Source organism: Mustela erminea, chromosome 1 (genome assembly GCF_009829155.1).
Source record: "Mustela erminea isolate mMusErm1 chromosome 1, mMusErm1.Pri, whole genome shotgun sequence".
Classification (NCBI taxonomy): Eukaryota; Metazoa; Chordata; class Mammalia; order Carnivora; family Mustelidae; genus Mustela; species Mustela erminea.
The window spans coordinates 125,001,618-125,016,618 of record NC_045614.1 but is presented as its reverse complement, the minus strand read 5'-3'; the positions used below and the strand labels follow the sequence as shown (position 1 = coordinate 125,016,618).

The window sequence follows — 15,001 nt, the reverse complement described above, 5'->3', positions numbered from 1 at the left end:
ACTCTTGATCCCCTCTATCTATTTTCCCCATCCCCCCACCGCCTCCCCTCTGGCAGCCACCAGTTTGTTCTCTGCTTAAGGGTGTTGCTCTCTGTTTTTTTCGGGTGTCTCTTTTTTTTTATTTCTTCTGTTTCTTAAATCCAACATATGAATGACATTGAATGATATTTGTCATTCTCTGATTAGCCTATTTTCCTTAACATTATACCCTCTAGGTCCATCTGTGTTGTTGCAGAACTTACCATTGTATTTCTAAATGAGTAAGGAACTTTAAACTCCAGTTGATTTGCAAAAAATATTGTTCCAAATGTTTATTTTTTCTCTGATTTCATATGACTAAACTAGAGTCATGGATTAAAAAGAAAGCTGCTACTTAAAGCAGTAGAATTACTTGGCACTGGCTGGTAATTAGAGCCTATTTGAGAAGAGGAATATCTTGGGTTCACTAATATCTGACTTTTCTCTTCTCATGTGTTGAGGAATATGGCTCCAAAGCCCTATATATAACATTCATTGTTTATACGTGCCTCTCAACATTTACTGAGCATATATTATGTGCCAGATATTGTGCTAAAGGCTAAAGGTAGAGACAGAAGTGTGAATAAGGCATAGTCTCATCTCCACTGACTTACAGGAACTGAAGGAAAATGTCCCCTAGGGCAGGAGGACCAAGAGCCCAGATGAGGAATAACGAAATTTGAATTAGATAGTGCTAATGGGCATGGAGAAGAGGTGATAGATTAGAGAGATATTTAGAAGGTAGAATCAACAGGACTTATACCAGTTAGCATGTGGGATGAGGAAGGAGCCCAGAGAGATGTAGAGGGCTTTCTTGACCGTGAGAGACAAGACAGAGTGATTGGATTTTATGTGTGAGTCCTACTCTTGTCACTTAGGATTAATTCAGTTTCACATCTTATCATTTATAAAAAGCCATTTTAAGAACCTAATAGAAGACATCAAGAGTATTTCTGCCTGGGATTCTAGCAAATGAGGTTCTGAGGCTTGCTTGCCACAGGACACTCTCTGGCTTTAGTTAGTCACGTATCAGTTACAAACAACACATTGCTTTGAGTTCATAATAAACCTAGTGCTGAAGAGCATGGGCCATAAGACCATTTCAATCTAGGCCATATTTAACAACTTACCTCTTCTTTTCTTCTACTCATGCGCTCATGGCAAAGATTGCCAATGAAAACCTGTACATAGCCAAGCCCAATGGAGTTTTTTCAATCTGCGTTTTCCTTGACCTCTCCACCGCCTTTGAAACTATTGATTGCTTTCTTCATGAAATCCTCTCCTCTTTGACTTCCACACATCACTGGCTTTGGTTTTCTTCCTTCTCCAAAGTTTTTCCTCCTCAGTCTACCCAAAGGCTCCTTTTCTCTGCTTACTTCTTTAAGGCTGGTGGCCTCAGTTATCATCTTTGGGCTGATACCTCACACATCCATATTTGTAGCCCAGTCCCTTCTCCTGCTCTATTGAGCTCTATATCGGACTATTTTCTGGGCACTTTCCTGGGTGTCCCCCACACACACATCAAACTCACGATGTTTATAACGGAGCTAATCATCTCTTTGTCCCCACCACCTGCTCGTCTTCCTGTATCTCCAGCTCAGTTGCCAGCACTCATGACACTCAGGACAAGCCTAAGACCTAAAGTCATCCGTGACTCCTCATACCTCAGTTGATCACCACATCCTGGCAACTGCACCTCTTAAATATTTATTCACCGTGTCCCCCTTTCTCTGTACTGACCAGGCTGGTCCTGGTTCAGCCCTCTGTCTTCTCTTACTCAGATATCTTTGCTTCCAATCTCGTCTTTCTTAAGAAGTATCCTCCGCACAGGCTTTAGAATCAGCTCTCCCAAGTTCAAATCTGTTCTTATTACTTCCCTGTGGAGTAATAGTAATAGTATAAGTCATAAATATTATCTTATGCTAATAGTATAAGTAATAAATATTATCTTATTACATCCTTCTGTGGCTCCCCATAACACGCAAGATACAGCCAAGCTCCTTCATGTGATATCCATGTGGGTGCAACTCCTCTCCAAGAATCTGGACTGACAAAGGTGAGCAGAAAAGGTGGGACTGGGAGTGTGGGGGTCAAAAGAGTAGCAGAGTGGTAGGCTGCAGTACTAGAAGTCACTTCCTAGCCATAGCTAAAATCTTAACTAAATACCTATGTCAGGAATATTGTAAATTTAAAAACAATCCACACATCGCAGGGGAATTTACTGTGGTCATGGAATCCAAGAATTTCCAGGAAGAGAAACAGAAAAAGTCGATTTGAATTTCCATACCGAGGAATGGTACCTTATCGAGGAAGCACTGCATTCGACATTATTTATGACACATGGAGAACCTGATATGCCATGGTACGTTTGAAGTCAGACACTTTGAGGTTTAATTGTTTCCTCCATCACCTACCATCTGAGTAGCCTTGAACAAATCAATATTGAACCTCTTTGTGCCGGCGAGACCACACATACCTCACATGTTGCCAAATGAAATGGCGTAATGACTTTTAAGAACCTTACACGGGTTGGGCACTTGATAGCTGCTCAAGAAATGCTTGTTTTCTTCCCCTTACTTCTAATCAAATTAAAATTCTTAGTTCTCTTTCGAAGATTTTAGAAAGTTCCCTCTAATCTTCTGTTAATTTTCCAAAAGCTTCAAACCAACCCAAACTAGACAAAACAAATAGCAAATGACCAAAAAAGATAGTCAACGGAGAGAGCCCTCACTTCCTTAGACAGTCCCTGCCCACAAAAGCAATAGTTCTTCTGAATTGTTTTATGCTTATGCCAGATATTTTATTACACATCTATTTCTTTTTTATATCTTTCTGCCACCCCCTCCACCAATATCACCAATATTGTTCTCTCTGGTGATTCCTCTTAAATCCTTAAGTGGTACCATGGTGCTGATACTTGAATCATCCTTCATTGGGCTCCTGTGACATAAAAAAGACTAAATTAAATGTCAAAAGTGACACTCTATTTTCGTTGATAAATTGTAGAAATAAACACTAATTTTTCTTCTTCCTAGGGTCAAAAGAATGGACAATAAATTTTAAGCAGCATTCCTCTTAAATTTGTTATATTTGTGGCCATTATTTTGAAATATTTTCAAAATAATTTTTTCTTCAACCTTTTTCTCTATGTTCTTATGAAATAAAAATTGAAATAATTGTACATTGTAGCCTTTTTAGATTGTTAACACCATTTTTTCTGATTTACCTGCTATGATTTTTTAAATGGAAATTTTATCATCATTGTCATAAAATTTTAGAATCTGAAATATAAATTCACAATGAATGAATGTTTTCTTTAAGTTCCTTTCGTCCCTGTGTGGTGTTTCAATAAACTGTCAGTCTATATTACCTAAACTAAGGAACCATTTTTCTCACCATTTCTTCATTGCCATTACCAAGGCAACTGTAGATCCTCAAATACAATTAAAACGTGGAAGTGTAGCCATAATGAGAAGGGCCTCCTGCGGGGGACGGGGGAGAGAATGACCCTCCCTTCTGGCCTCTCTGTAGCTTGTCTATGGCACTCATGACAGTTTAATAGTTAGAAGGGACCTTAGCTGTCCTCTGGGCCAACTTCTCATTGAAAGTCCCAAGATCTAAATGTCCCTGACAGCTGAACCATTCCCAAGAGGCAACCTCATTCAGCTGTTTTGTGGCTCTAAAGGTAAAGCTGGGGTGCCCAGCTGGCTCATTGGGTAGGGCGTGTCACTCTTGATCTCAGCCTTGTGAGTTCAAGCCCTACATTGGGTATAGAGATCACTCAAAAATAAAATCTTAAAGAAAAAAAACAAAACATAAGAGGTGTTTCTTAAACTGTCCAGAGATTTGCTTCTTATATTCTCATTGCCATATATTCTTTTTTTTTTTTTAGATTTATTTATTTATTTATTTTTGAGAGAGAAAAAGGGCACAAGGGAGGAGGGGCAAAGGAAGAGAGAATCCCCAAGCCGACTTCCCGCTGAGCCCAGAACCCCACATGGGACTGGAACTCACAACCCTGAGATGGTGACCTGAGCTGAAAGCCAGAGTCCTCTGCCTAACTGCCTGAGCCACCCGGGCGTCCCTCTATCTCATATGTTCTCACATGTCTCTAAATCTTCACGCCTGAGGCTCTTAATAATATAGCACAATGGTTCTCACATGGGATCCCCATGCCAGGAGCATCAGCATCACCCAGAAACTTGTATGAACTGGAAACTTGGGGGTTGGGTCCCCGCTGTCTGTGTCAGGAATCCCCCCTCCAGTGAGTCCGAGCATGCTAAAGCTTAAGAAGCGCCCGTGGAGGGTGGTAGAAAGTGGGCAGGACTTCTGAATGAGAAACACCCAGTTTCAGACCCTGGCCCTCTCGTGGGTTTAGGCAAGAGCCTCAGTCTCTCCCTGGTCCTGTGGAACTGATGAGGTTTGCTAACTGTCAGGCTTGCTGAGAGAATTCTGTGGCACTGCAGAGGTAACCCACGTGGCAGACACCCTAACACGACTTAAGCACAAAAATTGCGTCTAGTGTCATTGATTCAATTCAGCACCTTTATTAGATGCCTTTGAAGGTCCGTCTCTAAGAGTCCATTCATTTGAGAATGCACAAGTACAGAGTGAAAATGTGAGACATCATGAAAACGACGATGTGTAGAGAAGCTAAATGACACGTTCCAGTCATTGGAACGGGTGACGCAGCTCAGTCATTGGTGTCTGGAAGTCCCATAGGGGCCGCCCAGACCTCAGCTCTTCAATTAACGCATGTTCACCTCTCACTTAATGAAGCTACCCCACGTCTAGTTGTGGATGATTACACCAGGAGGGATTTAAATTTTATCAATATACTGTCTGAATTCATTTCCACCTTACTGGAGCATTTCCACCCAGGACTGAGTTTATTTATTTACTTATTATTTATTTACTTCCATTTTGCTTTCTGATTTGCATCCCTCTCTGTTCTAAAAGGGTTTTGGGTGACCGTTGGACATTCTCTCGAGTCGGCTCTCCAGCCTCTGTGGCCCCCACTGCAGGAGCAGTGAGATGCTATGATTGCTTCACGGATATTCCGTGCTCAGCACAATGTGCCCAGTTCCAAAATCCTGGTGAAGCTGTCCAAGACCAAGGGCTTTAGGTTAACTGGGATCCCATGTAAAACGTGTGAAAAATCATATTCCGCTGTCAAGATATATGCGGGGTTATTTCTTGCCTTTGCTTCCACAGAGAAATGAGCAGACGTTTCACTACTCCTTTGCCGGGGAGAGCTGAATTGTTACCGCTCACCATCCCATGCCAGAAAAAGTCTGCTTTACCCGGCCTTCCGGAAGGAATAAGGCACCTTCGCTCTCAGATAGCCTGTTTTCAGTTTTGTGCGGCTGATGATATTATTTGACCGGTGACAGAGGCCAGGGCTGGAAAATAGACTGGTTTACTTATAAGTCTTTAAATGTGGACACATCGGCTTGTGGGAAAGAAACTATTTAAAATGGGGCTTAGGGAAAGGGAGAAAAAAAAATCCCCTTTCTCCATATGAGATTCTTCCACGGTGTTGTCATGCAATGTTGAAACCTCCGTAGAACAGTGGATCACTCTCATTGGATATATGCAAATTATCTGAGACCCAGTGGTTTCCTGCCAGGCAAAAACTTATAATAACAGAACAAGAATGCAATCCGAGCCCTTGCTCTCTGAAATCCCTGAAAGAACAGAGTCGTTCTTGACAGGGCAATTTCAGCCCTTGACATTCCAGGAAATAGCTTAATAATGTCATTTAGGCTGGGGTTGTAACCAATCCTAAAACACAGAGACACAAATGGCCTATGTAAGATTTAAAATATCGGTTCAGGAACCACTTTTCATTCTCACAGAGAGTTTAACAACAAAAACACCAGCACCACAAAACTAAGCAATGCATCCTAATTAAATTAAGCATTGTCCCCCACTAATTAAACCCAAGCTAGGAAAAAGGAAGGGTTTCTGCCAGGAAATTACAGACACATCCTGACGACTATTTCTTTTCCATTTACTTTCCTAGGTACTAGGTCCATGTCATATCCAGGATGTGAGACCCAAACAAAACTGTTTTTTGATCATTAATGTAGGTGCAGGAGCAAACCCCACCCTGGGGCCTCAAAGGTCTTTATGAGACACGCTGGCCTTTCCATTTTGATGTGTTTCATTTTCTCTGGGTGCAGTGCAGCTGAAAAAGGTTACAAGACTCAGGTTAAAACTCAGGAAGTAGATCAGGGCCCCACACTATGACATCACTCTCTTACAATGCAATGATGCAATGCAATGACATTTCCTACAGGAAAATGACTCGATCTGACAGACAGCCTCAGTTCCCTGCAGTGGAAGGTGTCAGGCCTCCCCCACTCCAGCTCCTGCCTCCTCTCCTCCTGCCCCTTGGCTGGGCCTTCTCAGAGAGAGAGAAAGAGAGCCAAGCCACTTTCATTTTGCAGCAGTCTTGATATATTTAAAATGAAGGGGTGCTAGGATTTAGTTACAAAAATTGTGGGATATTTTAACTGTTAAAGCAATTAATGCTTTTAAACAAAACATAGGGTTTTGTCACTCTCAAGACAGTTTCTAGACCTATTATTAAAAGCGACATATAGGCAGAGTCCCAAGGGATGGTAGTACGTGTTGGCCAAAGGTAAGAGCAGGGATTAAAATCTGGCTTGCTCTCTGCTTACCAAACCCTGCCTGCTGGTGTAATACTAGATCTGTGCTTTTCTGATTCACACAAACATCTCACTGCCTGTGATAGATGGTCTTGTAACAGACCCAGGTTTAAGTTAAATGATGAATCGGTCTACTGCTTTCAGTCCTGGGTGTCTCTATATCTGTAGGTATAACATCTTTCAGAGAAATGCCTAGAGGTGCACATTTGAGGACCCGCCTGATTATGAATTCTGGACAAATGAGTCTCCTGCCATAACACCCCAGTGCATAGAGAGCCTTTGTTGGGGGGTAGGGCTTATAAACAGGTGCTGCCAATGAGCTCCCACAGACTGTGTGGGGGACATGGCTTGGTGAGTAGAAGGTCTGAGCTAGATCTCAGCCTGACCAAGTAATTTTATGCTCTAACTGTAATACCGTAATGGCACTCCTCACCCCCAATATGGTAGAGGCTGTTCTGGACTCCACATGAAGACAGACCTGCTCCAGTCTTAAGACCAATTTAGAGACCTGAATCAAGGCAAGAGATGTAAGGTCTCATGCTCATCTTGGGACGCCACCTCAAACTGTTCCTGCTTTTCCATATGTGGCCTTGTAACTCGGTTCCTGGGTTCCTGCCTCTGTGTGAGTTCTAGCTGCTGGATGTCTGGTGAGCGCCGCCTGGGACTAAGCATTGATTGCCTTGATTTACCTTACCATTGCCAGACAGATTTAAGCTCTCTATGGCCATTGAGTGGCTCGGTGTCAGGGTGGTTTGAGGTCCGGTTTATGCAGTGCCCCAAAATGGGGAGTGCTTCCAAAAATCGTTACATGGTAACTGGATGGAGCTTGCAATAACAGGTATGCTATCTCTGGAAAAATTTGGAAATATCTTAAAGCCTAATACATTTCTTTAGGAGGAGTCAAAGCACAAGCCTAGTTGTCACACCTTTTTCCCATTACCCTCTGGGGTTCTCTCAGAGGTGTAGGGTCTTCACAAGGGAATAACTGTTTCCAAAGTCTATCAAAGCATCCCTGGTTACAATCTGGGAAGCAAAACATGCCTAGAAAGGAGGATAGAATGTAAAATGCCCCAAATTACTGGGGTTTGATTACTCTGCCAAATTTGCATTCTTATACTATCTAATCACTCCCTTTTAAGGACTCGTTATTTCCTATAGTTAAACTTACGAGGAAAACAAGGAATTTATTTTACATTTGACACATTTGTAGAGTCACAGGATCTGGGGCCTCTATTTATCACCGTTTGAGCAAACTTCTGCTTGCCCATACATGTTGAAAGTGTCATTTCACCTGAATACACAGAGCAGACTTGCTGAAGACTCTACCCTTTCACCTTGCTCGAGGCGAGAAGAAAGATCAAAGCTTCCTGTATTTTTAGGGATGACCCCTTCTTTGTTCCGAACACTTCTCACATCTCCTGTTTGTAGAAGCTTCTGCAAAGACCACGTTGTTTTTCTATTCCATAAATCTGCTTTGTCTAAGCAGGACTGTCATTGCCCATTTGGCCCCCTAGAAGAGGGAAGTTACCTATGTGGATAGATTCTTTACTTTATAATGGTTCCTTAAAATCATAGTATCTTAAACACGCATTTTAGAAGAAAGAATGATCCGAATTAGATTTTTTTAAAAAGTTATTTGTGATCGATATGCTGTAATGATAAGACGGATAAAGAACAAGGAAAAACTCATCTGTTGTCAAGTCTGCCATTAACGAACCAAATGACCGAATGCCTTTCTTTCTGTATTTATCTGTTAATTTCATTAGTTCTTTTTGCGTTGAAGTAGAATATAAAATAAACCATGATGCATTATTTCACTTAGTTCATTCACTTATTATTGATTAAGAGTATGTGGAGTGACCACCAGCGGACAAGGTGCAATGATTCGGGAAACAAAATCTCCTCGTTTACAGAGCAGAGATGAGATGGAGATAAACACCACAAAGGCTACACGGATTCAATGCTTTCCAGGCTAAGGACTGAAAAGCAAATCATTTCACCTTCTTTGGTCTTAGTTTTCTCAGCTGTAAAACAGAGGAGCCAAAATTAATTGTACAGTCCCTTTAGCTCTAAAATTCTGGGACTAAAAGAAATACAGGCCAGTGTTAAAAGCAAATTTTAAAAGCACGATCTTTCACAGGCTTTGTTTGGCAAATATCATGAGGGAGATAAGCTCAAATCTGAATTATGACCGCTGATAGGGACATGGACACTATTACAGACATTGTGGACAATGGGAGGAAAAATATGGAGCTTGGCAGTAAGTGGGGAAAAATATCTAAGTGGCACAGACAGACTGGCCAGGAGGGAGCCAGAACTGGAAGCTGTAAAGCAGGATGGGCCTGAGGGCACTGTAGGTCTCAGATCAATCAATCAACAAGGATTTTATTTGACTCAGGTTACTCTATTTGTTAAGGGATACTTAAAGGGGCGCCTGAGATAACATGGCCAAGGATTATAAGCCATACTAAGTATAGAAGACGGCGAAAATATCCTAGCATCCAGCTCTATAAGACTAGCGGAGGAAGGGCATCTATAAGTAAAGAGGGCTTAGAAAATATTTTAAGAATGCTCTGAGGTTCAGCTTCAAATAGGGTTCTGGCTAAAGATTGTGAAGAAACAGCAGTTACGGGCAGCCAGGGGATAGTAACCAAAACGGAGTTTCTCTCTTTAAGTGAAGACTTTGGACAACCACCATTTGGGAAGGGTGTTACCAACCTGTGGCAAGCAATTAGTCTGGCTGCCAACCAAGGAAAAAGCTTCACATGTCCTCAAGACACAAATGATACTTTGGTGTCGTAGAAAGATTTCCCGCCGGACTCCTTTCTCTCGGGGATAGAAAATTACACAATGCCCTGTAATGCTGTGTTCTCTTCCACAGTGAGAACTAGGTGAGGTCGACGGCATTGCACTTTTTGCTCTGCTTGCTAGGAAGCTGGAGCCAGAATTCAGAGTCAGTCTCAGGACTTACACGTCAGTATCTGACCTACTGGTTTAAAATTGGTAACTTCTCACCCGATCTTTCTTGCTTAATAATTTTGCAATATTTGTAGGTTTAATTAGAGGCCACCTCCTGCATTCATTTATTTCACAGATTGTTTATAAAAATACTTATTATGTGCCAGGCACATCCAGTCATTTAGGAGGCAGGTGGTATGTGGCCCTGGCCTGGCAGGCAGGAGTCTCTGTCTCTGGTTTGTGCTGTGTTTAGGTCTTCAGGCTTGGGTGTTTATATTTGGGATGCAGTTCAAGCGTTTTCCAGATGAGCAAGGGTTCTGGGACATATAGCCACTTTTCCTAATAACTCACTCCATTTCATCTCAGTTACGAGTGGATTTTCCCCCTGAGGGTCTTTGATCCTACAGCTGCAGACATTCTGGCACCAGGGAGCCTTAGAGGTCAAGGCTCCAGGACACACAGAGGTCAATGAAATCAGGGGACATCTTAGAAACCGCTGACAACCAATGAGGGTGAGCACTGTGGCTTCCAAGATGGATGGATGATGTCATTTGCGGTATAAATAAGTCTGTGCTTACTAAGCTCTGACTGGGAGCCAACAGGTGTGTCCCAGAACAGTGCTCTTTGGAAGAGAGGAAAAAAATAGTCAATAACCTTTGTGCTTACCTTAATCTAGGAAGTCTCCTTTTCCATGTCAGACTCCCCAAAATTGAGCATTGTGAAGTACAAAAGCAAGACTAGGAACTTGAGTTTCAGTTTCCTCATCTGTAAAATAAAGGAGCTAGGCTCACCAGTCTTCTAGAACCTTCTAGCTCTAATCACCTGGCATTTTATGACCCAGTTCTCCTTCCAGCCCTTTGGCCTTGCCACTCCACACATATAGTAATCATTATCATCCTCTTCAAAACTAATAAAAAGCAATATTCAAGCAAGTCCAGTGGTAATACCTGTATAATGGCAACACTGAAGGACAAGCTTGAGACCGACTGAAAGATTATTGAGTTATAGCAAAGACATACTAGATATGGTTGCTTTTCAGCATGGGTCATTTCCTTTGTAGCATATCCAAATCCACAGCAAACTGTTTACACAAAGTCTTAAAGTACACCTGTATTTGTACCCACATTCACATGTTAGCACAGCAATGTGTATATAATACATATGAGAATACAAATAACTTGTGAACCTAGGAAGTGGTTTACCAACACTTTTATTTCGTATCAGTGATTTATATATAAAACAAACATCCGGGAGTATAACAGACACAAATAAAGGGAAGATATAATTTCTGTCCCAAGGAATTTATGATTCAACCGAAGTGCTTAAAAATGTAACCAGCATTGGGGCGCTTAGGTGGCTCAGCGGGTTAAAGCCTCTGCCTTCGGTTCAGGTCATGATCCCAGGGTCTTGGGATGGAGCCCCGCATCGGGCTTTCTGCTCAGCAGGCAGCCTGCTTCCCCCTCTCTCTCTCTGCCTACCTTTCCCCCACTTGTGATCTCTGTCAAATAAATAAATAAAATCTAAAAAAAAAAAAAAATGTAACCAGCATTGTGTGCAAAACATTTTAATAGGTTCAGTGATATTTGAAATATGTACAAAAGAAAATGACACATTCATTTATAGTGAAATATTAATATTGAGTACTAGCCACTATGTTAAATGTGGACTAAAAATAGTAACAGAGATCTCTGCACTTTCTATCCTCATCAACTGATTAAAAGGACACCTATTCATTCATTCATTCATTCATTCATTCATTCATTCTGCAAACAATACTGAATGCTTACTATGGCAAGTGCACAGGGACAGGCCCTTTGGAGGACAGAGGTATGATCTCTTAATGATTCCTGTCTTCAAGGATCTTAAAATTTAGTGGCAGCAAGGAAACAGCTAACAATGCAGAATGGAAACAAAATATCAGTAAAGGGCTAGAGAGTACTTTCAGGAGGATGGACAGACTAATTATGCCCAGAGGTTAGGAAAGCCTCCTAGTGGAGATGGCCCTGGAGCAAGAAAGATGAAAAACACTTTAATGGCGGGGACAAAGGGGAAGGTCATCTCAGAAGAGAGTTCAGTGAGAACAGAGGCATGGAGGCATGAAAATTAATGCATGTCCTGGGAATAGCAAGTAGCCGGGGATGGCTGGAGCGTGGTATCCAAATAGGGCGAGTCGAGGCCAGGAACTTCGGAGGGAGATAGCACAGGAAACACCTCCAGTGCCACATTAAACCTACTGAAGACTATTCAGCTAACAACAGGGAGTCAGCAGAGGTCTGTGCAGCTCTAAACAAATAGGATGCTAGACTTGTCCTTGGTATTGAACATGGAACTTCCTGGAACTTCTGTCATGAACACTGCTCAAGGGTAATTAAGTGGGGTAGAAAAAAGAAATGGGTCTTCTACATTGGGAGATTTGGGAGCTACAAGGCAACAAGAGGAAGTCTTGTGTGGGATGTTTTGGTGCTCCTCACCTAGCCAACTCCAGCACATCCTTTAGATATCAAAGTGAACATTTCTTCCTCAGGAAAGCCTCCCTGCACCCTGACTGAGTCAGGTGTCTCTTCTGTGGAACCACAGAGATCCCTGTACCTGGCCTTCCTAGTACTTCCCAGAGTTTGTAATCATGTCTTTGCCTGCATGTGATTAATGTGTGTGTCCCTCATTGGACTGTAAGCTCCACAAAGGTGGGGATCATGTGTTTGTCTTGCCCTTCAGTTTTACTGTAGGCTACTCGATATGTCTGATCCAGAATAGGGACTCAAATATTTGACAGATGAGTGAATGAAGGAATGAATGAAAGGGAAGAAAGATGGAAGGAGGGCAGAAGGAAAAAAAAAAGGAAAGAAGGGGGAAGGTAAGAGGGAAAGACATATATATGGGAATGGACACATTGTTGGAGAAGAATAATGAGAAATAATATTGGGGACCTTATAAGTGGGTGTGGTGGTTTTAAAATATGGCTGCAAAATTCTTCGACATTGCTCTCGTTGAAAGATGGGATCTACAGCCTTTGTCCGTGATCCTGAGCAGCCTTGTGATGAAATGAATGCCGTGAAGATGATGGTGTGTGATTTCCGAGGCTAGGTTGAAATTACTTGGTTCTCTCAATACACTTGCTCTGGCAGAAGCCAGTTACCGTGTAAAAAAGTTTGACCCCCTTGAGACCACCAAGCTGAAGAAGCTGGCTTGTTGGATGTTCCAGTTGACAGACTGAACTCATCTCTGCCAAGAAAATGTGAATCAAGTTGTCTTGACCCTTGGGACCATCTCATCTGCCAGCTGAGTGCCTTTGAGTGACCTTAGTAATTGCCTTGAGAAGCAAAAGAATTGCCCAGCTGAGCCCAGCCTGAATATCTAACCCATAGAATCTTTTGCACAATAAAATGGTTTTTGTTTTGTGCCAATTTGGGATAATTTGTTAATAGCAGTAGTAACCGGCACATCAACCAAAGTCTCCATAGAATCTTCCCCAATCACCGCCCACCCATAGCAACTGAGGAAACTGAGATCCAGAGAGAAGAGCATGTTTAACCATGTTTCTAAATTGACAGCTATAAACCAAAGCCTACAAGCTAATCTTCTGACCCCCAGGCCATTGCCTTTTTCTTTCTAATATATGATAATGCACTAAGAAAAATTTCTGTTTAATTGTATGCAGGGTCCAGAGAACAACTCTTTGTCATGCCGCAATTTTATCCCCATTGATGCTTTCTTCCTATTGATAATGAAATGGATTAGTCAAACTCCTTGACGTATAGACAAAAAAGTGAACTGTGGGGTCCCGTGTGTGGAGAGTTACAATGCTGTTGATGATTTGGACATTTGCATGCAACTACCTCCCAATTAGAAGAAGAAGCATGTTCAAGTATATAAAACACAATAACATTTCTTTTCAAGTTTGTGGCATTTGAATTCTTAGCTGACTAGGTTTTCAAGGCTGTCAGTTCCAAATTCAATGAAAGAGCTTTTCTGCTGAAAAAAAAATGCCGCCTCTATTAATATCACCTTTTCCTCGGCAGTACACTTGCTTGCTGGTGATTTATTATGGACAAGCTGCTTCCTGTTCTTTTTGAAAGTTAGATTCTTTTTTTTTTTAATTCTGCAAGTAGAGGAAGAATTCCTCGTCTCTTGTCCCCAGGGTGATTTAGTTAAGGCTAATCTTCAGGACAGAGTTTGGGTATTTACAACTCACAAATTGATGCTGCCTGATACCAAACAAAAGAGAAAGGGTCTTGCTGCTGTATCTGATGTCAGTTGGAAGCTAATCCGAAAAACAAATAAGGAAGACCAGCTCTCTCACAATGTGTATGGGAAAAGATTCTTTGAGATTTTGGAATTCTGCAATTACATTTTAGAGATGGAAACCTTTTCCCTTAAGAAGATCAAAGATATTAATTATTCCTTGGTTGGCAGTAATGTCATTATTTTTTAAAGAGACTCTGTCTGAGGAAAACAACTGAGTAATCTGATGCAAACGCTCTGCATTAGCTCTATCTCAAAGAAAACCAAGTACACTAATGACTCAAAAGTTAATGTTTATCTTATTACATTTTTCCTATTCCTACAGTGAAACCCATGAGAAATCTAAGGAAAGACAAGGTCGAATTCAATTTTATTCAGAATTTCTCATAATCACAGCTTCACGGATTTTAACAAATGTTAATCTCTTTAAAATCCCACTCGTGATGTAGAAAGTACTTGAGTAGAGTGTGTGTACATGGCTTTAGGTGATGACGCCCAACTCAAAACAGTTTCAACAAAAAGCGGAATTGATTTGCTTACATAACAGAAAAGTACAGACTTAGAATGCGCCTCAGGCACGGCTAGAAGAGGGGGCTCACTGGGGCTAGGCTTCTACCTCCAGACTCTGTCTCTCTCGCTCTGTTTTCCTCAGAGTTGGTTGGCATCTTTCTCAGGCTGAACCCGTGTAATGGAAAAGATGACCACTGGCAGCTCTCAGCTCATTGGGCTAGCTTCCAAACTCAGCAGCAGAATTCTGGGTCACTTCAGACACAGGCCTGGGGCCGATCCTGTCTGGTCCCTCTTGAGTCACGTGCTCACCCTTGTGGAATTCTCCTTGGCCACACCTGTAAGGTACTGGGAGTGTATTTTAGAACTTACCAAGAGTTGTAGTTAGATTTTTGGCATAATTTATTTTTAAATAAAATATTTGCCTTAAAGACAGTGTATAAAATGGCATGCCAAGTTATACAGCTAAGCTTTCCAGAAACTCTGTCTTTCTCTTAAGCTATTTTCCCATACATACCTCACCTTCTTTTCAAAACCAACCATAGCGAAAGTTTAATCTATATTTGCTTATTCCCTTTTCCTGCCATAATCCTCCTGCCATC

The 15,001-nt window shown here is 41.7% G+C and overlaps 1 protein-coding gene across 4 annotated transcripts in view; it reads left to right on the top strand.

Moving 5' to 3' along the window:
* Positions 1 to 15,001, top strand: part of TMEM212 (transmembrane protein 212) — a 44,423-nt gene that overhangs the window by 17,487 nt on the left and 11,935 nt on the right. Inside the window, exons 4-6 of one of the 4 annotated variants that reach the window (XR_004285287.1) lie at positions 2,005 to 2,074; positions 2,231 to 2,380; positions 3,054 to 3,382. The exons of 1 other annotated variant lie outside the window; for it this stretch is intronic. Coding sequence is in view for 2 of the 3 variants with exons in the window: in XM_032341331.1 (XP_032197222.1) it covers positions 2,003 to 2,074; positions 2,231 to 2,371 (213 nt within the window). In the remaining variant the exon portion in view is untranslated. Of the gene's footprint in view, positions 1 to 2,002; positions 2,075 to 2,230; positions 3,383 to 15,001 lie in introns of those variants that run through there. 2 more of the 4 variants (XM_032341331.1, XM_032341328.1) reach the window with 2 other exon arrangements.